This window comes from Squalius cephalus, assembly GCF_949319135.1.
Source record: "Squalius cephalus genome assembly, chromosome: 12".
Lineage (NCBI taxonomy): Eukaryota > Metazoa > Chordata > Actinopteri > Cypriniformes > Leuciscidae > Squalius > Squalius cephalus.
The window spans coordinates 1,273,134-1,298,883 of NC_137133.1; the positions used below are offsets into that span (position 1 = coordinate 1,273,134).

A 25,750-nucleotide genomic window follows, 5' to 3' on the forward strand; every position below is an offset into this window, starting at 1 on the left:
GGATTTTCCTGCACTCTGGGAGATTATTCTCAAACTGACTTAATAAACAGAGAGATCAGTGAACAGACGTCGAACACCTTTCCTCAGGCCGATAGCTGTGCTCTGGACTGATCTGGGCTCAGTGATCATTGGAGTCCAGTGAACCTGAGCTATGATACGCTGCTGGAAATGACATTCAGGGCTTTTCAGACACAATGCGGTTTGTTCTTGCATGTCACACAAGCACGATTGAGCTTCTGTTGACCACATTTAATGATGATCAATGTTTATGTGAATAAAAGTCCCCCCAAAAAACGTCATATAAAGTATTGTATATCTTCTCAAGACTTGGGTTAAGCCGCTTTATTCATATGGATTACTTTTACGATGTCTTTATGAACTTTTTAAAGCTTTTTAAAGCTGGTTATGTGGGCATTTAATGGAGGGACAGAAACGATAAGAGAATATCTTCATAATTTTATTTGTATTTTTAAGATGAATGAAAGTTTTTAACTGCGTGAGGGTAAATGATGACAGAAGCTTTTGGTGAACTAACCCTTTAAAGCACGTTTATTATGTTATTTAAATTGAAAAGTCTTCGAACAACACTTTCAGTCAAGTGTAAGCACATTACTGTTGTTTTTACAAACTCTGAGACGAGTTGAAATTACTTTGTTATCGACAGCACGTCACAGACTGCACCCATGAATCCTGTACAGAACATTCCTTTAAAGCAGGGTTCCTCAAACTCGGTCCTGGAGGGCCACTGTCCTGCACAGTTTAGCTCCAACCCTGATCAAACACACCTGAGCAAGCTAATCAATGTCTTCAGGATCACTAGAAACTCACCGCTAGGTGTGTTTGATCAGGGTTGGAGCTAAACTGTGCAGGACAGTGGCCCTCCAGGACTGAGTTTGAGGAACCCTGCTTTAAAGCATTAAAGAAGGATCTGACTCAGGAGAATGCGATGGACCTGGACATCAACAAGCCACTCAGCTGTTCAATCAAGTCCAGTATCAGACAGAGCTCTCTGAACCACATGATATTACGATGGCTATTAGTTTGCCACAAGGCAAAGAACAACATGCAGCATCAAAACAGTGTAATTACATTTGTTTTGTCATCCACATTTTTTGCCTCATTCATATCAGACCAAAACTTCATGTGACGTGTGAATATACTGTATGTGTAAACAGGCTTTGGACTGCAGTGATGCTGAAGACAGCACACACACACACACACACACACACACACACACACACACCTGTGGTGTCCAGAGTAGCGGGCTCCTTTAATGTGACCCACTCCTTTACAGCCTGCCGTGGGACAGCCACCCTGCTCAGATGTCTCAAACATGTCCTGAGGAGCTATGAAAACACACACACACACACAGAAACACATCACATATTATACACATCATCCTCACTCTGGAAACCACAAAATCAGTTGACATAATATACAGTGAGATTCAACAGTTTGCAGCACTGTCGAGTTTTACAGGACTGTTTTTGATAAGTGATTACCCACTTTCAGAGCTGTGGGATACGCTGGTTTGGGCTACTTTTATAAAGTACCGTGGCTGCAAAATGGTTTAGATGATTAAAAATGAAAACAGATCATTTACTAGCGTGTAAACGTCCTGGAAATGAATACCTGTTAGCCTAATGCCCGCTGAGAGAGCTTGTGAAGGAGAGACAGCATGGAGGCGTGTTGGACTCATTGAGTTTGCCATTGTAGATTAATTGCACAATGATGCTTGTGTGTAGACAAAACAAAAGTGAAAGTGGAAAGTAACAAAAGTAAAGAGAAAGGAGTATGTAGGCTATTAATAGTGGTCTAAACCTGAGATCAGAAAATATCAGAGGAATTCAATTTAATGTGTGAATATATATATTATGTTATATAATATATACACAATGGACTTCAATGGCAGACAGAATGTTGAAGTTCAAATCAATGCCGTTTCAAAGTCTCTGCACGATCCCAGCTGAGGAATAGAGTCTTATCTAGCGAAACGATCAGTCATTTTCTAAAAAAAATTAAAGTATTGCTTTTTAACCACAATTGTTTGTCTTGTGCTGGTCTGCGACTTCTTGGTCTGAAATTTCTTTTCCACTGAAGAAAGAAAGACATGAACATCTTGGATGGCATTGGTGTGAGTAAATTATCAGGAAATGTTCATTTTGAGGTGAACTCATCCTTTAAGTATGCACAAACTTCAACTAGTCAAGATAAAATCATCCAAATAAAATTTAAAACATAGAATAAATCAAATCAAACCGTTTATTTTAAGGCCCTTTGTAAGAATCCCACAGCTGTCAACTGTGATGTCAAAAAACTGGCTGTTTTCATCCTTGTGCATACAAAAATCTCACTGGATTATACCAATTAATGGCAAAATTAATGTTTCCGATATTTCCTACTGACACACTACAGCAAAAGATATAAGTAACTGGCTTAAAACCATTTTTTGGGGTGAAAATACTAATGTGCCTAAGACTTTTGCACAGTACTGTATATTTGAGCTAGAGTTTTCCCTACTGTCGTCCCTCCCTCTGAGGGGGGAGTTTCTTATTTTACATACATATAATAGACGACTTCAGGTGAAAATATCCCACTTTTTCATCTGTATTGCGACAGGGACTATTCACTACATGTTTTACGGGTAGGTAGTGGCTGAGGTACATAAAACGGTGCTCCACTTTTCTAATCTGTTTCCTTCTCCATTTTTATGATAGAGACACTATAAGTGTGTTTTTTCCCGATGGCGTCCTGCTTCATTATCTGTCGTGCTCTGTGTGTAATGGAGTTAGCAGCATGGATAAGTCTCCTCTGTCAGCGGCTGGGCTGTAGAATGGAAAATGAACAACTTACTCATCTCATGCCTACATAGCAGCAGATGGAGATGATACTGGTGTGCCTTGTATCACACAGCTATATAGTGCTGGATGAAAGAGACTGGGCAATGCCGCCTATCGCGTCCCACTCTTTTTCTGTCGCCCTCTCCAATGCAAAATATGAAGATGGTCTCAGTATCCTCCGATATTGTTATAGGGGTGAATGCATCTCGCTTCCTCATCCGTTGCCCTTTCTGCTACGGGGGGTACGGAGCGATGTGTTCCCTCTGTATTCACATATAATAGGCTGGGCTGAAACGGAGAGTGGGGAATATCGCCACTGGCGGCTCACTCCCTCTTTGCCGTCACCTTCCTCCAGTCCTGGCAGTTCAAGGGTGGTATTGATGTGCTCCCTCTATATTTTAAATGGGCTAATACAGATGATGATGGTGGGAAATACTGCCACTTGCGTCCCATGTTCGCATCTGTTGCCCTTGCCGGTACCGAGAGTTCGGAGGAAATTCTGATAAACTTCCTATGGAATCACATTCATGTAGCTAGACCTATTTTTTACAGTCTATGAGCTAGACATGGAGTTGGAAACATTCCCTAATGATAAGGCAAGGGAATGGGCTGGAAGGAATGGGCATGATCTCTAGTAGCGTCCCAGTTTCCTTTCTGTCGCCCACTCTGATAAAATAGTTATGGAGGTTGAACTTTGGGGTTCATTGCTGGAACTGTAGGGCTGGGCAACTATCAGCTGATGAGGGCTATGTGGTAGAGAGTAACCCCTCTCTCTCAGAAGCCCCTCCGGTGTATATCTGAGGTAGTAGCCTGACGGGACCCTAGACAGCAACATAGTGCCGGCCCAGATCCGGTCCACATCTGGTGCGGGTATAATCCACTTGTACCATGTGGCCCGGATCTGGGCCGACACTGTTGTTGTCAGGGACTGCATCGGCTCAAGAGACCTGATTGTCAGGTGGAGCGCTTCCCTAGGGGTTCAGTGGTGAAAGGCCTTCTTTCCCTCTGGCCCCTTCAGTCTCCGTGCTCTCACGCCAGATTTCCCGAAAGCACTTTTCGCTATTATGCCGAGATCTGTCTGTTCACTGAAGTCTGACATGACCGGTATCGTTGTAAAGTTCTGATACTCCTGCATAACGCTGTGTAACCCAAATATGGGCATTTCCTTTCTATCAGTGACCAATCGTGAATGTTCAAAGGGGGATTTAAAGCTAATGACGAAATCTCATTTAGAGCTGTTTAACTCTTGAAATGCAGTTTTCTCAAAATGAGTTTTTTGTCATTCTCCAGAACAAACATCTCAGCCTGTGTACACCAAACTCTCCAGTTATACACTTAGCAGTATTCTGAAGATATTTTCAGAGGGATTTGTTAATAAATCATTCCTGGCCTGATTTATGTGACATCTTAAAGTAACAACATGCAACTTTTCAACCTTCATAATATATTTCCAAGACCCTTGTGATAGTACATCGACTTACAATAGGTTGAATGAGACGTCTGCCAGAGCCTGACGGGGTCTGTATCGCTTTTACTGGCACTATGTAACTTCGCGGTGCGGGTAGTAACCAGCGCTCAAAAAGAACTACAAAATTCGACTGCTTTACGGCATACGTCACTTTGCCCACCACTTCCTCAAATGTGGCCAACCAGCGCGTTTGTTTTCGTACGTCTGTTTTCGTCATGGCTGAAGCAGCAGCGAAACGTAAGAAGTCCAAGGTTTTGTCGGAGTAGAGTCGGAAGAGGAAAAGGGAGAGTGATAAACTGAAAGGCAGGACGAGGATCAATATGGGTCGAGCGTTTGCTCGCTGGCGTTAGCTTATGAAGGAGGAGTGTTACCAGACCGATGCTGACTTGGCCGTCATGCTGTTGAACTAGTAAGTAACTGTAAATTGCTTGCATACTATCTTTAGTTTTTCTAATCTGTTGTCTGCCTGGCTGCGTTACGGAAACTATCTGGTCCTCCATTTATTTATCTTCATGAATCAGCTAGTAGATGAGCGAATTATCAATCTGGTAGCTAGTAAACACTAACATGGTAGTTTTAGATGGTTAGGATGCTATCGCTATCATTCTCGTTCAGATTTGAGCATTGTAATCGACATGCAAATCGCAAATGTTTGAGTTAAAATGTTTAGTCTACTAAACATGTATAAATTATGAAAGGGGGAAGATTAATAATATTATCATTGCCCATATGAAAAAAACCTGCATGCTTCATATACAGTAACCGTAAATCATTTTACGACAGCGGTAATGGACAATTCCGCTTCCAACCTGTAGGGCGACCGCAGAGGAAAAGTTCCATGTTGTTGCTTTAATAAAAAAAAAATGGCGAATTTCTTTATATTTTGATTTCCTAGGTAATGAAAGCATATATCCTGAAATCCCTCTGAATTAATTTTTTCATCTTGTGTGTAATTAAAATGAAACAATAATTTTGCACCTGGCTTTATCATATGTTCAGATCTATCTACCGAAAATATATGCAAAATCGTGCATATTTAATGAGATAATGCCTAATTTGCATAATTAAACATACAAATTTCTAAAACTTGTAATAATTTTTTTTCATATACTTGTGTAAGTAATCAACTGAGGAAGGTTCATGGTGATATCTATTATTTAAAATTTTTACCCTATTCACCTGTAGTGTCTCGCCTTAAGTAAGAGTGGGCAGTTGAGATCTCCTTCGCTCTGCCCTAGGTCACTAATGCTGGTTAAGTAATTAAAAGTTAGCAGGCATTTGTTCAGTATGGCACAGTGGGCATTGGGTTCCCACAGCACCAACACCATGAGGCTGAGTTAAAGTTCCTCTTTAAAAGGGAGTGGTGTATGCAAAATTCCTTTTATTCTTTTATTTCTGATTTGAATCTTATTAATCTCTTCTTTATGAAATCTAGTCATTGATAGCTATGTATTCATTTTAACATCATTATTAATCGTTATATTCTTTATTTTGCATTATTCTTTTGCATGTTATTGATTTATTTAATAATTTGGTAACACTTTACAATAAGGTTCATTAGTTAACTACCTCAGTTAACATGAACGATACTTCTTCAGCATTTATTAATCTTAGCTAATATTCATTTCAACATTTACTAATACGTTATTAAAATCAAAGGTTGTATTTGTTAACATTAGTTAATCCACTGTGAACGAACATGAACAAACGATGAACAGCTGTATTTTTATTAACTCGCATTAACAAAGATTAATAAATACTGTAACAAATGTATTGCTCATTATTAGTTCATATTAGTTAATACATTAACTAATGATTCTTATTGTAAAGTGTTACCAATAGTTTATATATTTTCTACTATTTGCTCTGAAATGTTTGATTATTTCCAAATGGTCAGGTCTTTAGTGCCTCTTCTGTGCTGTAAGATCCCATCAGAATTGATTACGTGATGTACCTTCGTATCAGAATATGTCTGTTTCCATCTCTGCAGACATGAGATAACACAAGATCTGCGATATTCTCTTAAAGGTCTTAAAGGCGTCGAAACCACACCTCGTCTATCTTTGCAACCGTAGCATTTGACCGGTCACGCCGACCTAGCCGTTACACCAACAATGAAATAATGGATAAGTCTGTTTGACCTTTTCTTATCAGACCAAACCACAAGTTTAGTTGGATGTAAGTTTCCTGCATACTGTATATAGTCTTTGCTCTTATTTTGTTCTTCACTTCTGCTTCTTCTCTTCTATCTCTCCTTTCATCCTGCAAGTATCTTATTTATTTTGGGTCCTTATTTCTTATTAGATACAATACTTTGGATTTATGGTAAACTATTGATTAAGACAGATTTTATTTTTGTTTAAACCTATTTGCTATTAGAATTTTCATATTTGCTTAATTAATTTGTTGTCTTCATGATTTTCAGCAGCAATTATCGGGGTTCAGGTGTTTTAAGGCCTTTAAGCACAAGCATATAAAGGTATTATGTTTTCTTTAACTAGCCTGTAACCACCTAGATCAGGGGTATTCAATTAAAATTCTAAGAGGTCCAGTTAGAAAAAAATTCAGCAACCAAAGGTCCGCAACATCATAATGACTAACTTGTGTTATCATTCAGTGCCACAGCCTAGTTAGTAGTTGTATGAAAATATGTAAGTAGCCTAGTCAAGAGACGACTGTCAAATAAAATGAAAGTACAAATTTAATAATATTTCAACAATATTTATTGTCAGTTTATATATTGAGCTGTAGGGAAATAATAAGTACTCTAATAATAAATGATCAATTTAAATAAATGAAAGGCTGCATTTAAAAATAAATTATAAATAAATAAAACACAACAGAGAGCTTTTGAAAAATGTGCATCTCAAAATAAAGTGCTTAATTTTAGAAAAATGAAATAAAAAGTATAGCTTGAGTTTCCCTTTTACTTTTTAGTTAACTTCCTTTCACATCTTAAGTTTTAACACATATTAAAATAAACAATCTCAACACATTAACAATTGAACAGCTTTAACACCTCCTTTTCTCTTTCTTTCCCTTTTATATCCCACTTCCACACTTTCTCTTGCTTAGTGAGAAAAGTGAGCCCTTGCTTGTCCTGCCAGGATTTTAAATCTGGGCTGGAATGGCGTCAGGGCCATTCTCAAACACATGTGTAGGTGCTCATTGGTGAGCCTGGATCGATATTTGCTTTTAATAATGTTCATTGTGGAGAAAGCTGCCTCACAGTTGTATGTGGAGCCAAACATGGTAAAGATGTACAAGGCTACTTTCCTCAGACCTGGGAAAGCGGTCTCTGGGACCATTTGAAGCCAGAAAGTGGTAGGATCAGTTTTTCCAAAATGCTCTTTCAAGGCCACATCTGCCTGGAGATCGATCAGTTGCATCTGGAGAGGCCCGGCATTTTCCCACTTGAAGAGCAGTGTGACTTCCTTTGAGAACTCCCTGACATCTGTGATGAGGAATGGGTTCTGAATGAACAGGGTGAGCTGCTGTCCAAGGCTGAAGCTGTCAAAACGCTTGCTGAAGTTTACAATCAGCTTGTCAACAAAGTCAACAAAAGAAGACACATCTCTCTCACCCTGAACCTGTTCCTTCACAGTTGGAAAGTGTGCACAGTCTGCCAGCAGGTCTTCCCTAAACAACACAAGTTTCCTCTGAAAGGAGCGGACAGCTGTCATCAGATCACAAACTGAATTGTCCTTGCCCTGTAGCTTTAAATTCAGTTCATTCAGGTGTGAAGTGATATCAACCAAAAAAGCCACAATATCCATCTTCTTGTCATCCTCCAAAAAGAGAGAAAATGTTGTTGCCTTCTGGCTCTTCAGCTGTGCCAAGAAAGCTGCGATTTCCCCTCGGATAGACCAAAAGCGCTCCAACACCCTACCTTTGCTGAGCCATCTTACATTGTTGTGTAGCAGAAGGTCATCAGCATTTGCATCAACTTCTCTGAGAAATTCCCTGAGCATGCGATGCTGATGGGAAGAGGAAGCTCTGAGAAAGTTTATCATTCTCATCATTGTGTTCATCACCTCAGCATACTCGTCTGACAGGGTGGAGCACAGGACTGACTGGTGAATTATGCAATGGTAAGAGATGAGTTGAGGATTGTCATCTTTCATTCTTGCCACAGCTCCTCTTTCTCTCCCTACCATGGCAGGGGCTCCATCTGTGGTTATTGAAACCACTTGCTTCAGCTCTATTTCCCTCTTCTTTAACATCTCCTTTATGGCCAGGTAGATGTCCTCTCCTCTCGTACTGGTCTGAAGGGGTGTGACACCTAACAGGTCTTCACAGAATTCTTCCTTGTCCTTGTTGAAGAACCTCACAAAAACTAACAGCTGAGCATTGTCAGACACATCAGTGGACTCATCTACAGCTAAGCCTATGCATGGTGCCTTGTGAATTGCTTCATCCAGCTGAGCTAGCACGTCATGGGTTAATATTTCTGTTTTCTTTGTGGCTGATGATGCTGACATAGGTATTTGCTTGATTTTTACACACGTCTTCTTTTTGTTTTCCCTCAAATAAGGTTTCAGCTACCGCACTCATGCACTCCTTGACAACCCCTCCATCAGTAAATGGTTTTTTATGTTTGCCCAAAATCCAAGCAACTTTAAGGGAACATTCGTTAGCACGTTGTTGGGCAGTGAATGAATGTGTTAGGATTCTGCTGGATCGATCATATTGGGCTTTTAGATCGTTTATTTTCTGTGCCCTCAGTGCGGATTTAAGTGGGTATGTTTGGTCAAAAGATTTGTGCTTTGTCTCATAGTGGCGCTTCACATTGCCGCTTTTAATAATCGCGACAGTCTCTGAACATATGAGACATACCGGTTTTGAACTGCCCGTGGGAAGAATGAACATGTAAGAATCTGTCCATTCTTGATTAAAAGCTCTGTTTTCGCTGTCAACTTTTCTTTTTTTAGAGCACACCATGTAAAACGTTGTCTCTCGTTCGTCTCGTCTCTCCCTGTGTGTGTGTGTGTGTGTGTGTGTGTATCTCTCGCTGTCTGACTCGAGTAGTATCACATGACATGATTTACAACGCATGCTATTGGTCTGTGAGTTTCCTGGGCCGCGCTAAACCAGTACCATAGATGCTAGAAAAGCTGCGCGGGTTAAAATAGAAACGCTCCGACAAAAGTCAATAATTCTAAATAATTTATGGGTTATTGGTCCGGGTCCGGACAGAACGGCGGCTGGGTCCGGATCCGGACCGCGGTCCGCCTATTAGTGACCTCTGACCTAGATCATTGATGGAATAGACGATTTACAGCCAATACAGGCAATTTACAGAGGAAAATGTGGTTTTAAAGTTTTTTAACAGTTATAGCCCCAACTATGGGGCGATCCCCATAAAAGTTGGCATGCTTGTTTAGAATCACATGTCACATGCTCTTACCCATCTTCGTGAAGTTTCGAGTTTCTGTTTAGGAATTATAGGCTTTTGGGTGGACTTGGCTATGCCTACTTTCTAAATGCCCCAGCTATAGCAATCCAAAGGCCAATAATTTTTGACAATTTTTGACCTAGAGAGTCCCAAGGGGGGCCGCAGTGGTTTTATCAAGGTTGAGCCAAAAACTCAAAATAAGGATGTGGTACGAATGTTGTGGGCGCAGCCGGCCACGGTTTTAGAAGATACGTGAACGTCCTCAAACTCAGTCTTGGCACCTTAAGACACCGCAAGCAAATGTTCAAGTCAATCAGACTCAGGATTGTGTAGTTATAGACGTTTTTTCCATGTTATAGCGCCACCAAGTGGCCAGTTGCCACGTAAAATATCTCATTCCGTTCACGAGTTACAGCCATTTTAGTAAAAGTTCAAACATTTTGGCGACCCCATCAAATAGTTTTTTTTTTTTTTTTTTAATACTATTTGACAATCAGACTCCAGAGAATCTTGCTGCACTGGTTTGGTTTTGATCAGGACAAAAACCTAGGACTAGTTTGCAAAAGTAGGTTTTAAAAAAAATCCAAAATACACAAACATTTCGACAATCGAATCTGAGCTAAGGATTCCAACGATATAAGACACTTGAGCCTACGCCTGACGGTTTAGGAGTTATGAGCAGTTTCACACTTTTGAGCACTGCAGCGCCCCCGTCAGGCCGATCGGGGCGAGTCTCGGTGACGTTGTAGACAGTGTAAGAACTACCAGCCCGCAAAGTTTCAAGTCTATATGACTTACGGTTTGGTCTGCCTGATCACTTTTAGGTGAGAATGCTGATCCTGTAGCCTGGCAAGTCAGACCTACATCAAGAAGTTAGGTCTGGCAACTCACCATTGGCACGGCTCAATCCGAGGGGCGGATAAACGGCTGTCTTTCAAATTCACTCTGCACGCAATAGGACAGCGCTTCAACCAACCAGAGCGTTTTCCCAACAGCGGAGCTAGTTGATGATAGATTAAACTTTTGCCGTATCTGGCCGGCAAAACTACGAACACATCTTCCTTTTTTAAGAATGACTTAAGTGCCGTTCTTTGCTCTTTTCTCAAAGAAAAGCTTAACTCCAAGTCCTCCAGAGTCGCGGACAAAGCCGATTCGAAAGACCGCTGTTCGCCAGCAGCTCTTCTTTGTTTTCAAGTAGCAGGGAATTCACGTGGAACCGTCACACTCACAACTCTGTCATGTTAACAACATGTAGCTTTTCAACCTTCATAATATATTTCCAAGACCCTTGTGATAGTACATCGACTTACAATAGGTTGAATGAGACGTCTGCCAGAGCCTGACGGGGTCTGTATCGCTTTTACTGGCACTATGTAACTTCGCGGTGCGGGTAGTAACCAGCGCTCAAAAAGAACTACAAAATTCGACTGCTTTACGGCATACGTCACTTTGCCCACCACTTCCTCAAATGTGGCCAACCAACGCGTTTGTTTTCGTGCGTCTGTTTTCGTCATGGCTGAAGCAGCAGCGAAACGTAAGAAGTCCAAGGTTTTGTCGGAGTAGAGTCGGAAGAGGAAAAGGGAGAGTGATAAACTGAAAGGCAGGACGAGGATCAATATTGGTCGAGCGTTTGCTCGCTGGCGTGAGCTAATGGAGGAGGAGTGTTACCAGACCGATGCTGACTTGGCCGTCATGCTGTTGAACTAGTAAGTAACTGTAAATTGCTTGCATACTATCTTTAGTTTTTCTAATCTGTTGTCTGCCTGGCTGCGTTACGGAAACTATCTGGTCCTCCATTTATTTATCTTCATGAATCAGCTAGTAGATGAGCGAATTATCAATCTGGTAGCTAGTAAACACTAACATGCGTTAGTTTTAGATGGTTAGGATGCTATCGCTATCATTCTCGTTCAGATTTGAGCATTGTAATCGACATGCAAATCGCAAATGTTTGAGTTAAAATGTTTAGTCTACTAAATATGTATAAATTATAAAAGGAGGAAGATTAATAATATTATCATTGCCCATATGAAAAAAACCCTACATGCTTCATATACAGTAACCGTAAATCATTTTACGACAGCGGTAATGGACAATTCCGCTTCCAACCTGTAGGGCGACCGCAGAGGAAAAGTTCCATGTTGTTGCTTTAAGCCCGCCCACCGACTCTACACACGATGTGATTGGCCTGACTAGAGTTTAGTTTTTCCAGCTGGAAAGTCAACGGAGAGTTGCTAGACTACCCTGGCTGTAAAATAAATTTTGCTGCCGCTAGGCTGCATCTAGATTTCTAGGCTACTGATCCTGAGAAATTTTAGAAAATTACAACAGGTTTCAGCGCTACACACTTGAACCCCTAATAAAATCCAATGAAATATGCATACAGTATATGGGTGTTTCTTCAACTTTGGGCACTTTTATGTCCCAGGAGTTAATTTATTATTTAATTATTATTATTATTATTTTTGTTATATGAAGGTCATCTTTTATTACTTTAGATTTAATTATTTTACCCTTGCCCCACACAAAGACTTTCAATCTACAAAAAAAGTATAAAATTCCATCATAAAAAAAACTCTCACAACAAAGAATATAAACTATTACAATATTTACTGTGTGAAATTATTTCTTTACATTTGTATCCAAATTAAGAGGTTGTGGCATCATTTCTGCAATGACCAAATATTTTGACCCTAATAATATTTAATCAAAAGTTGAGATAAATCCGTGAGCTAAAAATCATATAAAGTATTAATACAGTACATACAGCATAAAGACTCATAAAGATATAGATACATATTTAAAGAATATATAGACTCAAGACATAGTATACACAAACTCATATGGATATTTTGTCTTTCACTGGTTTTTCTCTCTTCTCTCACACTCATTTTGTTTCTCTCTCTCTCTCTCTCTCTCTCTCTCTCTCTCTCTCTCTCTCTCTCTCTCTCTCTCTCTCTCTCTCTCTCTCTCTTTCAGCAAGTCGGTCACATCCTGATGCCAGTTTCTGATTTCTAAACATTCCTCCGATCCGTTTCCATGGACACAGAGGAAGGGAACGAGAACGAGAAGACGATTATCAGCCAGACTGACTGACGAAAAGCTTATTGTTCAACAGCATTTTCCCATCATCCTCTGGAGCTAATAGAAGATATTGACAAGAGAGGAAGCCAGAGGTCTGTCAGACCTCCATCCCTCTTTATATCCACATAATTACTTCTCGATCTCTCTAGGCTACAATTTTCCATTAAACAAGGAGAGCGTCTGTCATGTAGAGGGTCTGAGGCGATCAGTCAGTTTACAGATATGACACAGGACACTGCTAGAGTGGCTATGAATTGAACAGTTATAGTTTTGTCTGAATCCCTTTCTTAAAAATAGTCAGTACTATAAAAAAAAAAACCTGATCTAAAAAACATCTATGTAAAATAGCCAGACATTTGCACTGCATTATCAATACAATGCAAATAATCTATTCTTAGCCAGTGTCTTTTGTTGTTGGAAGGATAAATATTGAAGGAAGAGCATCCTAAAGGAAACTGAAGCTCGTAAGAGACCCACTGGGAACACACTAATTAGGCTCCATCTTCATACTTCACACAAACAGCGCATTGCGAATGAGAGGCACAATGAATTCAGATGTTAATAAGACACAGTATATAATAAGTACATAAACACTAATACATTGTCCATTTTAAGTAGACGCAACTATTTTATTGATATTTACTGTATTGAATTAAATATATACTTAGCCTGTGTTCGTGTCACGGTTCACGAATACCTCATTTGTTACTATGGTTACTGATGTCATTCGTCATTCAGGTGTGTGTAATTAATCCTCCTTGTTTGCCAGTGTATTTAAGTTGCTCTGTTTCAGTTGTCAGTGTCCGGTGTCGTCTATGTATACGTGTTATTGCAGTATTCCAGCCTTGATCTGTATTTGCCTTTTGGATTATCTATTAAAGACTTTACTTTGACATTCATTTTCATGGTCATGTGCCTGTATCTTCAACCACCGGTTGTGACAGTTCAGCATTTCCTTCGCTTTGCCTAAACAGACGCGATGTGACACACCGACATGTGATAAAATGCGTCTTTTCCATGTTAATCAGAGTTTTGGTCCTCACCAGCCTTATAATTTTGCATGACCTTCATAGCCGTACTGAAAGTGACAATAGATAATTCACATCATCACTCTAAATTGAAATGTAGACATGTATTAAAGCTGCTTTGAAGCAATATGTATAGTGAAAAGCGATATACAAAGATATGTGAATTGAATTGAATATTTGAAATAAATGAATGGAAACAAGAACATTCAAACTGTGAACAAACAAGTGTATTCAGTGACAAAGATTGTATCAGTCACTCATTACACAGTATGTCATTTTAGCTGTGATTCTGATTGATTTGGTTGCGAGTGCAGTGCTCTTGCAGAGAGACTCCGCCCACACTCTCTTCTGATTGGCTGTGATTTCTGATTGATTTGGTTGCGAGTGCAGTGCTCTTGCAGAGAGACTCCGCCCACACGCTCTTCTGATTGGCTGTGATTTTGATTGATTTGGTTGCGAGTGCAGTGCTCTTGCAGAGAGACTCCGCCCACACTCTCTTCTGATTGGCTGTGATTTCTGATTGATTTGGTTGCGAGTGCAGTGCTCTTGCAGAGAGACTCCGCCCACACGCTCTTCTGATTGGCTGTGATTTTGATTGATTTGGTTGCGAGTGCAGTGCTCTTGCAGAGAGACTCCGCCCACACGCTCTTCTGATTGGCTGTGATTTTGATTGATTTGGTTGCGAGTGCAGTGCTCTTGCAGAGAGACTCCGCCCACACGCTCTTCTGATTGGCTGTGATTTCTGATTGATTTGGTTGCGAGTGCAGTGCTCTTGCAGAGAGACTCCGCCCACACGCTCTTCTGATTGGCTGTGATTTTGATTGATTTGGTTGCGAGTGCAGTGCTCTTGCAGAGAGACTCCGCCCACACGCTCTTCTGATTGGCTGTGATTTCTGATTGATTTGGTTGCGAGTGCAGTGCTCTTGCAGAGAGACTCCGCCCACACGCTCTTCTGATTGGCTGTGATTTCTGATTGATTTGGTTGCGAGTGCAGTGCGTTTGCAGAGACTCCGCCCACACTCTCTCCTTATTGGCTGTGATTTCTGATTGATTTGGTTGTGAGTGCAGTGCGTTTGCAGAGAGACTCCGCCCACACTCTCTTCTGATTGGCTGTGATTTCTGATTGATTTGGTTGTGAGTGCAGTGCGTTTGCAGAGAGACTCCGCCCACACTCTCTCCTGATTGGCTGTGATTTCTGATTGATTTGGTTGCGAGTGCAGTGCTCTTGCAGAGAGACTCCGCCCACACTCTCTCCTGATTGGCTGTGATTTTGATTGATTCTGAAATTTGGAATTGCTCGTCGCTGGAATCTTATCATATCACGTCTGTTCAGGACACATTCTTATCTGTAAGAATACGTGTCTTCGAAGGCCTCATAGTATTGCTGCTTAGCGTGTGTCATGGGAAGGCCAATGGTTGTGTGTAACATGTACTCACTGATTGGAGGCTGCAGTGGATGTCCGGTTTTGGCGCACCAGCCGGCAGGATGAATATCTGGGCTATCTGCATCGGTCCAGTAATCGTACTCATCTGTCCAGCCATCAAAGTGGATCTGAAAGAGAGCAATGCAGGTCACTCTGATAGATCTTTTACAATGCAAATAATAACTAGATGCGAAAGTTCGTCGAGACAAACTTTAAGTTGGCTTGAGAAAGTTTGGACCAGAAAGTTTTTTGCTAGGTGGTTGCTAGGGTGTTCTGGGTGGTTGCTATGGTGTTGCTAGGCGGTTGCTAAGGTATTTTGGGTGGTTGCTAGGCGGTTGCTAGGGTGTTCTGGGTGGTTGCTAGGGTGTTGCTAGGCGGTTGCTAGGGTGTTCTGGGTGGTTGCTATGCTGTTGCTAGGTGGTTGTCTTAATTTGTATTTTGTCTAGAATATCTAAACATCCTTGAAGCAAAATGTTTTAAAATAAAAAATAAAATAAAATAAAATGTTTTCAGGAAATATATTAAAATGTTTAAAGTTGAATGTTTATGTTAAAGTTTTTTCTTTCTTGTCTTAGTAAACCTTAGTCTTAGTTTTTAGTTAAATTTAAGACAAATCCAGCTAACAGGAAACGTTCTTTTAAGGTTCTCTCAAAGTTACAAAGGAACATTCTTTCAGTAAAGCTAAAAGAAAGTTTGTTCAGAGTTATCTGGTCTTTTATAATGCTCTCAAAACATTAGCACAAACACATTATTTATACATTGATTATATGTTTTCTCCCCCGAAATGTTTTAATTGGACGATCGTCTAATTTTTTCAGAACGTTCAGAGAACATACAAAAATAAACGTCCCCATAATATTTGCAAAACAGAATGTTCCTTTAACGTTCACATAACCGAGAAACCCTGTTTTTAAAACACTTTTTACGACAGAAACTATCAAAGTAACTGGAAAAAGGATTTTCATTGTCAGAATGTTATAAAAGTTTGGACGTTTTGAACGCTTATAAAATTCTTAGAGGAAAAACACTGAAAATTAAAATCCTTTTTGCAGTGACTTTGATAGTTTCTGTAGTGCAGTGGTGGTTAAATTCCCATAAAGTGCCCGAGGTTTGAGAGAAGTGTGGCGTCTGATGGAAAGCATGAGTGGTTAAGGCTGTGAGCTATTACTGTAACGGATGACAGGTCTGATCGACATCGTGCCCTTAATAAATGCACTTGAGTCCAGGTGGGATCATCCTGCAGGGTCACGCTGTCTCTCTCTGATGACATTGCCTGAAAGTCACTACAAATGTGTGCTGGATGTATGGATGATCCTACTCTTATATAAGGTACAAAACACCCCGAGGCACGTCAGATGGAAGCAGGAACAGCTTGGCTAGTAGCATTTCAATGTCCCTTGAGAAGATTATCTTCATATGGCAAAGCAGATCTCCAGAGACGCTGCCGTTCGAGCTGGAATCAGAAGCGTTGGCAGAGAGCAGACTGCTGGCAGGGTCGAATTTGAGATGCTCACAACTCTTTAAAAAGAGCGGCTGCGATCAAGACAAAGAGAAGAAAAGAGCAGCAGCCCTTAAAGGACAGCCTGTCTCCAGGACTCGGATCAAACCGGTTCCTGGGGAATCGGGAACGGACTACAGAGGCGAGCAGTGTTCTCAGTGGTGGACATCCAGACCAGACTGGCTATTTTAATTCACTGCATGACAGTTCGAGATAAAGAAATGTTTCATTTGCATTCTTCTTATCGGTCGCTCTGTTGTTTAATCTCCTTCCAGTTTGCATGCGTCTATCTCCACACCTCCATCCATGACTAAATCAATTTGAACATATCAATATCTCTAACCACATCTCGCTTCCCCGGGCTTTGTTCACACCAGTTTCATTGAGATACCATTATATTTCTTGTTAATATTTTGAATTAGATTTTATTTTTTATTTTCATTTTAGGCTTAGTTAAAGTTTCAGTACTTTTTTCAGTAGTTTTTGTCTATGTAGTTCTAAAATGTTTAATGTAGTTTATATATGTATGTGGTGTTTTTAATATGCTTTAAAGGAGAACTCCGGTCAATTTTAACATTGAGCTAATTTTTTTGTACATTTGGAGTGCTGTCAATACAGAGAACAACGACAGAAATCGGTGTTGCCTACACCGTGTTATCCTCTCTTTAAAATCTGCACCCTGTTGACTTCAATGGGGCAAGTTTTAAACCTGCTTTTAGCCTCTTAACATCCTTGATGTGTCATTACAAGTGCCCAGCCATGTGAGTGATTCCTTCAGAGTGAACACGGGTGAATCTGACTGCAGTAGATGTGCAAGATATGAATAAAAATGAAGTTAATTCGGCCAGTGCACATTCACGCTTTGAAATCGCTGGTGTTTCTGACGTCACAAACTACCTTGTAACCAATCAGATCAACGTGTGATCGTCAACCAGTGGATCTCTGAGCTGAGTGAGTGAGTGGAGGCGGGGCTCATTTGCATATTCATAGAACCACGCATACTAAATGAGGCAAGGGTGTCAAGTTACATTCAAGATATTTTAAGGCATGATGACATTTTTTTTCAAGGAAAAAATGTTTAAATATGTCATTTTGGTGATCAAAGATGAGTTTTAAGGGATACAATTATTGACTACAGGGGGACTTTCAGGTTTAGTATGCAGTTTAAGTAATTTTAGTACTTAAATTAAAGGCACAGTGTGTAAGTTTTGACGCTAGAGGTCGCTTATTCAAAACAATAACAAAGGAGTCGCTTGATGACGTGATGATGCCGTGAATGAGTGTGGAATCATGGGAGTTGTTGTCTTCACCTCCACAGCCGATGGAAAGCAATCCGATGGGAATCATGTTCATGGATGAGTGAATGTATTAAAGTTTTACTAACGTTACTGAAATGAAATTCGAAATTCGGGTTATTTGGGATTTTAGATCTTTTAGTTTTATACAGCCTGGATTTTAGACTGTTTAATTTACTATTAAATGAACTATTTAAGGATGCACAGATACACAGTGTGGGGTTTGAGTCGGACATGACAAAACATCAAATCGTCTTGTCTCTGTGATGTGGGAGAGTCGAGGGCGTCGCGGAAAACCATCAAAGACTCGGACGTAAAGGTCTTTTTCAGCTGCTTCAGGGAATATTGATGGGGTATTTTAAAACGCAGTGGGAATCCACCAAACCCATCCAGCGCTCCGGTGAATGTCATCGAACACAGGCCATGAGAGCGAGCAGGACTGGAGGAGGTCATGCTTGAACACATGAACATGACAGACACGTGTGAACCCAGTATTGAGTGTGTGTATAAGAGAAAGACTGATGGGTGACCGTCTGTGGAGGATCACGAATGATGTGTGCGAGAGTCAGAGAAGAGTGTGAGACAGACAGTAACATCTGTTATTTCTCTCAGTCAGTGTCAGTGACGTGTGTGTGTGTGTGTGTGTGTGTGGATTCTGCTGCCACCTTGAAACCAACAACTGCAATTACACTCAAATGGTTACGGTATATTATTAGTGCCCTGTGAAATCCATTTTAATTTTTCCCAAATACAGTTTTCATTTTTCTGGACTGCGCTTTATGGTTACATAAAACGACTAATTAAGTGAAATCATGAAACCTATACAACTGAAGAGAAGTGGGTAACCCTTTATTTTGAGGGTCATGCTGTGGTTCAGTGTTAAGCAGAGGTTAGCAGTACGCCGAGAGCGAGCAGCAGCGGTCACTGTGCTCTCACACTGCCAGCTTGTGCAATGCAAATACAAACAAGCATCCTCTATTGAGTCACTTTTTCCAGGATACCCCTGTCTGTCACATGCTTTCATATATACTGACCCATACATATGCAGAACATGCTGTTTATATGTAGTGTACATGATACAAGTAATCTTGATGTTAAGAAATGGGATAAAGGCGCACCGAGGTAAAAGGCGGATTCTTCTCTTTTCTTTTAAAGCACTGGATGCACACATATTCAGCTCAGCAGTTTTGATGATGCACGTGGAAATTTGTCTGATCCATGACTCGATCGCCGACAGCAACGCAAAGTTGATTCTGCACTGATTTAATCTAATATTTAATGCTTTTTCTAAATTTTATATTTATGTAGCAAATGAGAATCAATAGAATTAATGACCATATTTCGAAACAAAGTTCTTGTTAATGATTTTCAGTTTTGTTCAAGGTATTTAACCCTTTTAAACCGGCTGTGTCGTCGCCGACACATACCAGCAAGCTGTATTCATTTTACTGTAACTCTTCAACCGTTTGCACTTTCAAAACCATTCAAATTGCCCCTGACAGTAGACAACATGCGCTTTTCGGCAATATACGGCTCATTACGATAATTTCATGCTTTCCGTAAGCTAATAACAGCAGCTTTCTGGCAGAGCGGGAAGGAAGGATTTGAACAGAGAGATACGAGCACGGCAGGTTAGAGTGTTTTGGATTGCATAAAATAATAAAAGAAACAAATAAATACATGGCGAAAGAAGTGTTAGACAGCAGAAGAGGGGATTGGGATGATTTTTTATTAAACTTGGGAGAGGATGGCGTTACTCTTTCATGTATCTTAGCATGTAGTGAGTGCATGTGTATGTGTGTGTGCCTATGAATGCATGCATTTATGTGTGCGCGTGTATGAAAAAAAGTGTCCTGAATGAAAACTGTGCAACCCAATGTCACAAAAAAGACTTGTATATATGTATTACAGTTAATTTTTCAACTTTAAAGTGTTAGTTTCTTTCGTTCGTGATTTTTCTGTTTTTTTCTAAATAAAAATCATTCACATATTTAGATTTTTTTGACTGTAAAATTCTAAAACAATGTGCTATCTTCATGTGCAAGGTGTCATCTTTTTCAGATTAGCTTTCAACAAATTACAGTTATTGACCATTATTGTGTGTGGTGAGTTTGTAAATAGAATTGTTGTAAATTTATTCTCGCTTTTTTTTTTGTCCATTTAAATTCTATTTACAAACTCACCACACACAATAATGGTCAATAACTGTAATTTGTTGAAAGCTAATCTGAAAAAGATGATACCTTGCACATGAAGATAGCACATTGTTTTAGAATTTTGCAGTCAAAAAAATCTAAATAAGTGAAAAACACCTATTTTAGCTTCAGGTTCTAAAGGGTTAAAGCAATAGTTTTTCAATAAGTGGAGATTATGTAAAAGTATGGTATTTCTTGTGAAAGACACAATAATTAACATGATAATAAACAGCTGCAGACTTTTCCATCTGTTGACATGATCAGATACAGATGGGAGATATCATATATTAAGTTGGGTGTCCACCTTATTTATATCGTATAGATTATCTTTAAATATAAATAATCACCATATTTATAATGAAACCATCATATCTAAAAATAAGATATTAATCATATCATATAATAAAATATCATTTATTTGTTACAACACTAAAGCTTTATTGACCTTTACTTTTTTTAAATAAGTTGTTTCTGTATTTTTAAAATTAACATATTTTAATTACAACTTATCAAACATTTGAAGGATAAATATGCAGAAATAAGCCAATAATTAATGGTTAACTGAATGTATAATAAATGTCTTTTAGGGCAACGCTTTACTTCGATGGTCCACTTTAGACATTCTACTAACAACCCTTCATTAGAGTATTAGTAGACTCTTAGTGTTCGGGTTAGAATAAGCGGACGTGAAGTTGCAAAGTTACATATAGTCAGTATAATGTCAGCAACACAATCAAGAGTTAGCAGATATTAAGCAGGCAGTCTACTAATACTCTAATGAGAGTCAGCTGACATGTAGTGTGTAGAATGTCTAAAGTGGACCATCGAATTAAAGTGTCACCGCTTTTAGCCATTATTTACCATTGTGTGTAGTAAGTGATTTACATAATGTTATATTTCTGTGATTTATATATTAACTAAACTAAACAATAAGAATCATTATGTTTAATTAGTGTTGGTTTTTGAGTTTTGAGTAATAAATTGCTGCATGTAATATAAAAAAAAGTGTAATAAAGACAATTTAAACCCCCTGTTCTGAAGTTAAAAGTATATCCACATTAATTATTGATTTGCATGGCACTTATTAAGCGATGTTCAAGTTTATTCAGCAAGTTTCAAGTTTATTCACACAATTTCTGGTGTGTTCATGCTTAACTACTACATAAATAACGGCTAATATAAATATAATATAATAATTTACTGCATACATAATGGCTGAAATCGCCTTTCTCTTGGCTTTTGCAGATTCTGTGAAGAAGGGCTGTTAGGTTGCCGAAAGCTATTTCTACTCTTCTCCGTCGCATCACTCGCTCGCTCACGTTGCCTCAAACCAACTCTCAAAGTCAACTCTCATTAAAAATGAACGACTTCAAGTGGCTTTGCTCAGTCGGAGTAAACAGTGCTGGATTGTTCTCGGCCTTGTCAGAGTCTTGCTCTGAACATTTAGAAAAACCCTGCAGTTGTGCTAGATTACCAATAAATTACCATATTTTCCAGAATATAAATCATGTCTTTTTAAATCCTCCGAAACATGCAAATATATTAACGTCAAGCACGCAAAACGTCCATATCTGGACTTGTGCCGAATAAGAGAGTTACGTAAATGTATTTGTATAGTGTAATTCCCACACACCAGTGGTTATAGGGGTGTCATGTTTATAATGAATGACTCAATAATTTACGTTTGTTTTAAATTTGAAGCATTTGCTGTGGAGTGAAAAATAGCTTTCCAAAAAATACAATATACAATAATTTTTCAGTATTGTGAATCAAATCCAGTGCTGTCATGAATCGTGATGTGCTGAATTGAAACATTTATCACCGCCTCTGATAGCAGAGATGACTGAAAACTGGAGAAATCTGCCTCATATTACATGCATTCATGTGCATGAAGAGCATTTCCAGCTCCATCGGTGCGCCGGAGGACTGGCAGATCACGTTTCTATGTGGAGCAAAGCTTCACAGGAGAGACGGAGCTGGGATGAGTCCTCCTGATTGCTCCTGAACTCCCGAACAGACGGTGGAGAGATCGGGCACTATCACTGCATCTCACAATTACAGTGAGACACTGGACTGATAAAGATGCAACACAAGCAAGATAATGCTGCGAAACTGCAGAACATGATGAGTAAAGGCTCGACACGGAAGCAGATCATATTCAGTCCCTATGAAGGACACGATCTGTGAAAAAGCTCAGCACTATGACATTTAATGCACGTAATGATGAATAAAATCTAAATGCGTTTTGAACCATGTGTGGACCTTCAGCCGCCGAGCCGACGCCAGAGCAGAACCTGGGCCCTATCTCACACCCAGCGCAACTGACTTTGTACACGACGCATGTTTCATTCCTATTTTGCACCCGCGCACAGCGGACTTTTCCCTCCACAGACGCACGTCGGTAAATTAGGGAATGAACTTGCGCTCCCGGGGGCGGTTCAGTGAAAAGAGGAGGCGTGTTCCGGCGCAAACGTTCCCTGGTGCTATTTTGCAGTTTCAGAAAACAATTCCGCCACTGACCAGGAGAAACCTCGTCTAAAGTCAGTGGCGCGTTGCACATGTTATTCAGATGCTATTTTAAGGGCGCATGCTTGGCCATAATCAATGTAGCGTGTGCACAACACACACACACTTTACTTCTCTCATCTACACAGATGCAGCAGTTTTCATTTTTAGAAAACCATACATTATTACAAGGAAAAATATTCCACATGAGGGAAATCATTGTTGTGTCCATGAAGATGTGAAAAAATAAGCTTACACATTTACCCAGATTATCATACGCCTGTTTAACCGAAGCTAATCTGGGTGTGTTTCTCCATCCCCAATGTCACTTCTCTCTCTTTTACGGCCCTGACGAGAACGTCGGTCTCCTCGGCTGTGAACCGCTCCTGGCAAATCCGCCGTTATAATAGCAATCCGCCATGGAACAAGCGCGCCTGCTCTTAAAGGGAATGTGAGATGACGCTCTGATTGGTTTATTTCACGTTACGCTCAAACCACACCTATGAGTAATGAAGCGACTTCAGACCAACACATTTTAGATTTGCGTCCACAAAGTTACTTGCGTTTCACATTTGATACTTGCGTTTCAGATCGTTAAAATAGGGCCCCCTGTGTCAGTGTAATAATGAAAATAATGATCTGAAATCAGTCACTTGAACAACTGAAGGTGTCGCTCATAAAACATTGACCTTATAACACGGACAACAGGTAGAATTACACAATGATTTATTTTGTACAATTTCTTTACAAAACAAGAATGACACTCTACTAGTGCTGTCAAGTGAAAATTTGAATTTCGAATATTCATTGAATAAAAAAAATTACAAAATGAGCATTTGAATTTTTGGTGTCAAGAGGCGCGCGAGACATGACGATGACGTCACTGCCGTGGTGTGTTTCTCTGAGCTAATCCAGTCTACAGCGCTGCGCTGTTCACTTCAAAAATGGCGGGAAAAGGCCTGCTGACGAAAACCAATGACATACTTGACCATTTTCACATCGTCAGAGCTGAGTGTGTGAGTGTGTGTGTGTTCATCAGCTGGAGACACTGTCAACAGAAGCGCATAGCACTCGCTCAGATCAAGAGGAGAGTCTGGTGTTTTTGACCAACAATATGTAGATGTAGTGAGTAGGGCTGCACGATTAATCGCAATAAAACCACACGATATCCCTATCGCTGTATCTGAATAAACAGAAGATTGAAACTCTTTGATTGATTAAACATGACTAATAAACACACAACTGCCTTATTCTGTGTAAGAAGCTCATTATCTCAGAAGGAGGAGCTCAACTGTCGTAATGAAGTGAGTTTGGAGTAAATGCATGTTATTAAATGTTGTCTGTTGTTGGACAAGAGGTTCATAAATGCTTCTCATGTTTTGGAAAGATGTTTGACGCGTGTTGTTTTTTCAAATGCATGTTAAAAGCGACTCAAACTCACAGTGCTCTCAGATGGAGCAGCGATTACAGAGCCGTACATCACTGACAAACTGCACATAACAAATAATGGCAGCCTTTGCCATTTCAAAATCGCGATAAGCCATCTCGATTTAAGTGCGATTATATGTAAATTGCGATTAATCGTTCAGCCCCAGTAGTGAGTAGAGGTGGAGTGTTTCTGAATGGCGGTTTGCTATTTTGTGTTGATGTGGTAACGTTATATTACGCCGCGTGTTTTCTCGGGTTACTGATGCACTTACACAGTTCTATGCACTATTGTAACCTAATTTTCCTTGCATGCACATTAAGGAAATTATACTTTATTTAAGAACAATCGTTTCAAAAGTGAATGTCCTTTCATTTCAATAAAAGATGTGATGCTTGATTTGGTTTATATTTGCTTATTGCAGAAAGAAATTTGAATTTAGCTTTTCAGCCATTTTGACAGTCCTACTCTCTACTGTTTGTAGTTCACTGCAGTGTTACATGATCCATCGAGTTTTGGTGGTGTTTGTGTCTAAGTGAGACAATAATTTATGTAATTTGAAAGATGTCGGCATTGAATGTGTTTTGTGTGATCCCACATAGACTGATGTTGTGCTCTCTGTCTGAAGAGTGCAGAGAAAGTGACCAAAGTATTCAGAAGTGTGTTAATATATGTGATCATTTGCTGCCATGGTTTATTTGAATGTTCCTTTTGAATTTCCCTGAGGTATTATAGTATGTGTTTTTTTCTTATTTTGTTTTTTTCTTGTTGTTTATTTCAGTATTTTTGCTGCTATTCTAGCTTTGTAATTTGTAATTATTATTATTTTAAAAAATTCTAATCATGAAAAAAAAAAAAAAAAAAGGTAGTTTCTCACCCGGAGTCGATGTTCATCCGTATCAACCACTGTGGCCACTCGGATCAGAACAGGATTCCTCTTGTCGACCACCTCCAACTTCATACCGGGCTGGAAACTGTGAGGAGGTTTCTGCAGAGAGAGAGAGAGAGAGGGGGGGGGGGGGGGGGGAGATGGGGGGAGAGGGGGGGAGAGAGAGAGAGAGAGAAAGAGAGAGACTTGTTCAGGCAGATGTTTCAGCATGGCACCACTCACAGCCAGGGGTCTCTGCTGATGTTTGGCAACACACACACACACACACACACACACACACACACACACACACACTCACACACTCACACACTCACACACACACTCACACACTCACCACTTTGAAGGCCCGAGCAGGAGCTGGTAATGAACTGGTCTCTGCCAGGTATTTCTCCCAGGAGAAGTTCTTCTCATCAGGGTAATCTACAGCACAGAGAGTGTGAGGCGGGTCCGTCAGATTGAAGGATTGGTTCACCTCAAAATGAAAATTTCCTGATAATTTACTCACCCCAATGCCATCCAAGATGTTCATGTCTTTCTTTCTTCAGTGGAAAAGAAATTAAGTTTTTTGAGGAAAACATTTCAGGATTTTTCTCCACACAATGGACTTCAATGGCAACCAGAATGTTGAAGTTCAAATCAATGCCGTTTCAAAGTCTCTGCACGATCCCAGCTGAGGAATAGAGTCTTATCTGGCGAAACGATC

General features: G+C 39.9%; 1 protein-coding gene across 2 annotated transcripts in view; it reads right to left on the minus strand.

Annotated features, from left to right (window-relative positions):
- l3mbtl3 (L3MBTL histone methyl-lysine binding protein 3) overlaps positions 1-25,750 on the minus strand; it is a gene marked incomplete at its 5' end in the record, with an annotated part of 92,515 nt that overhangs the window by 22,505 nt on the left and 44,260 nt on the right. For both annotated transcript variants that reach the window (XM_079887536.1, XM_079887535.1), the window contains 4 exons: positions 1,244-1,346; positions 15,253-15,367; positions 25,036-25,146; positions 25,382-25,467. In XM_079887536.1, the coding sequence (XP_079743662.1) occupies positions 1,244-1,346; positions 15,253-15,367; positions 25,036-25,146; positions 25,382-25,467 (415 nt within the window). The remainder of the gene's footprint in view (positions 1-1,243; positions 1,347-15,252; positions 15,368-25,035; positions 25,147-25,381; positions 25,468-25,750) is intronic.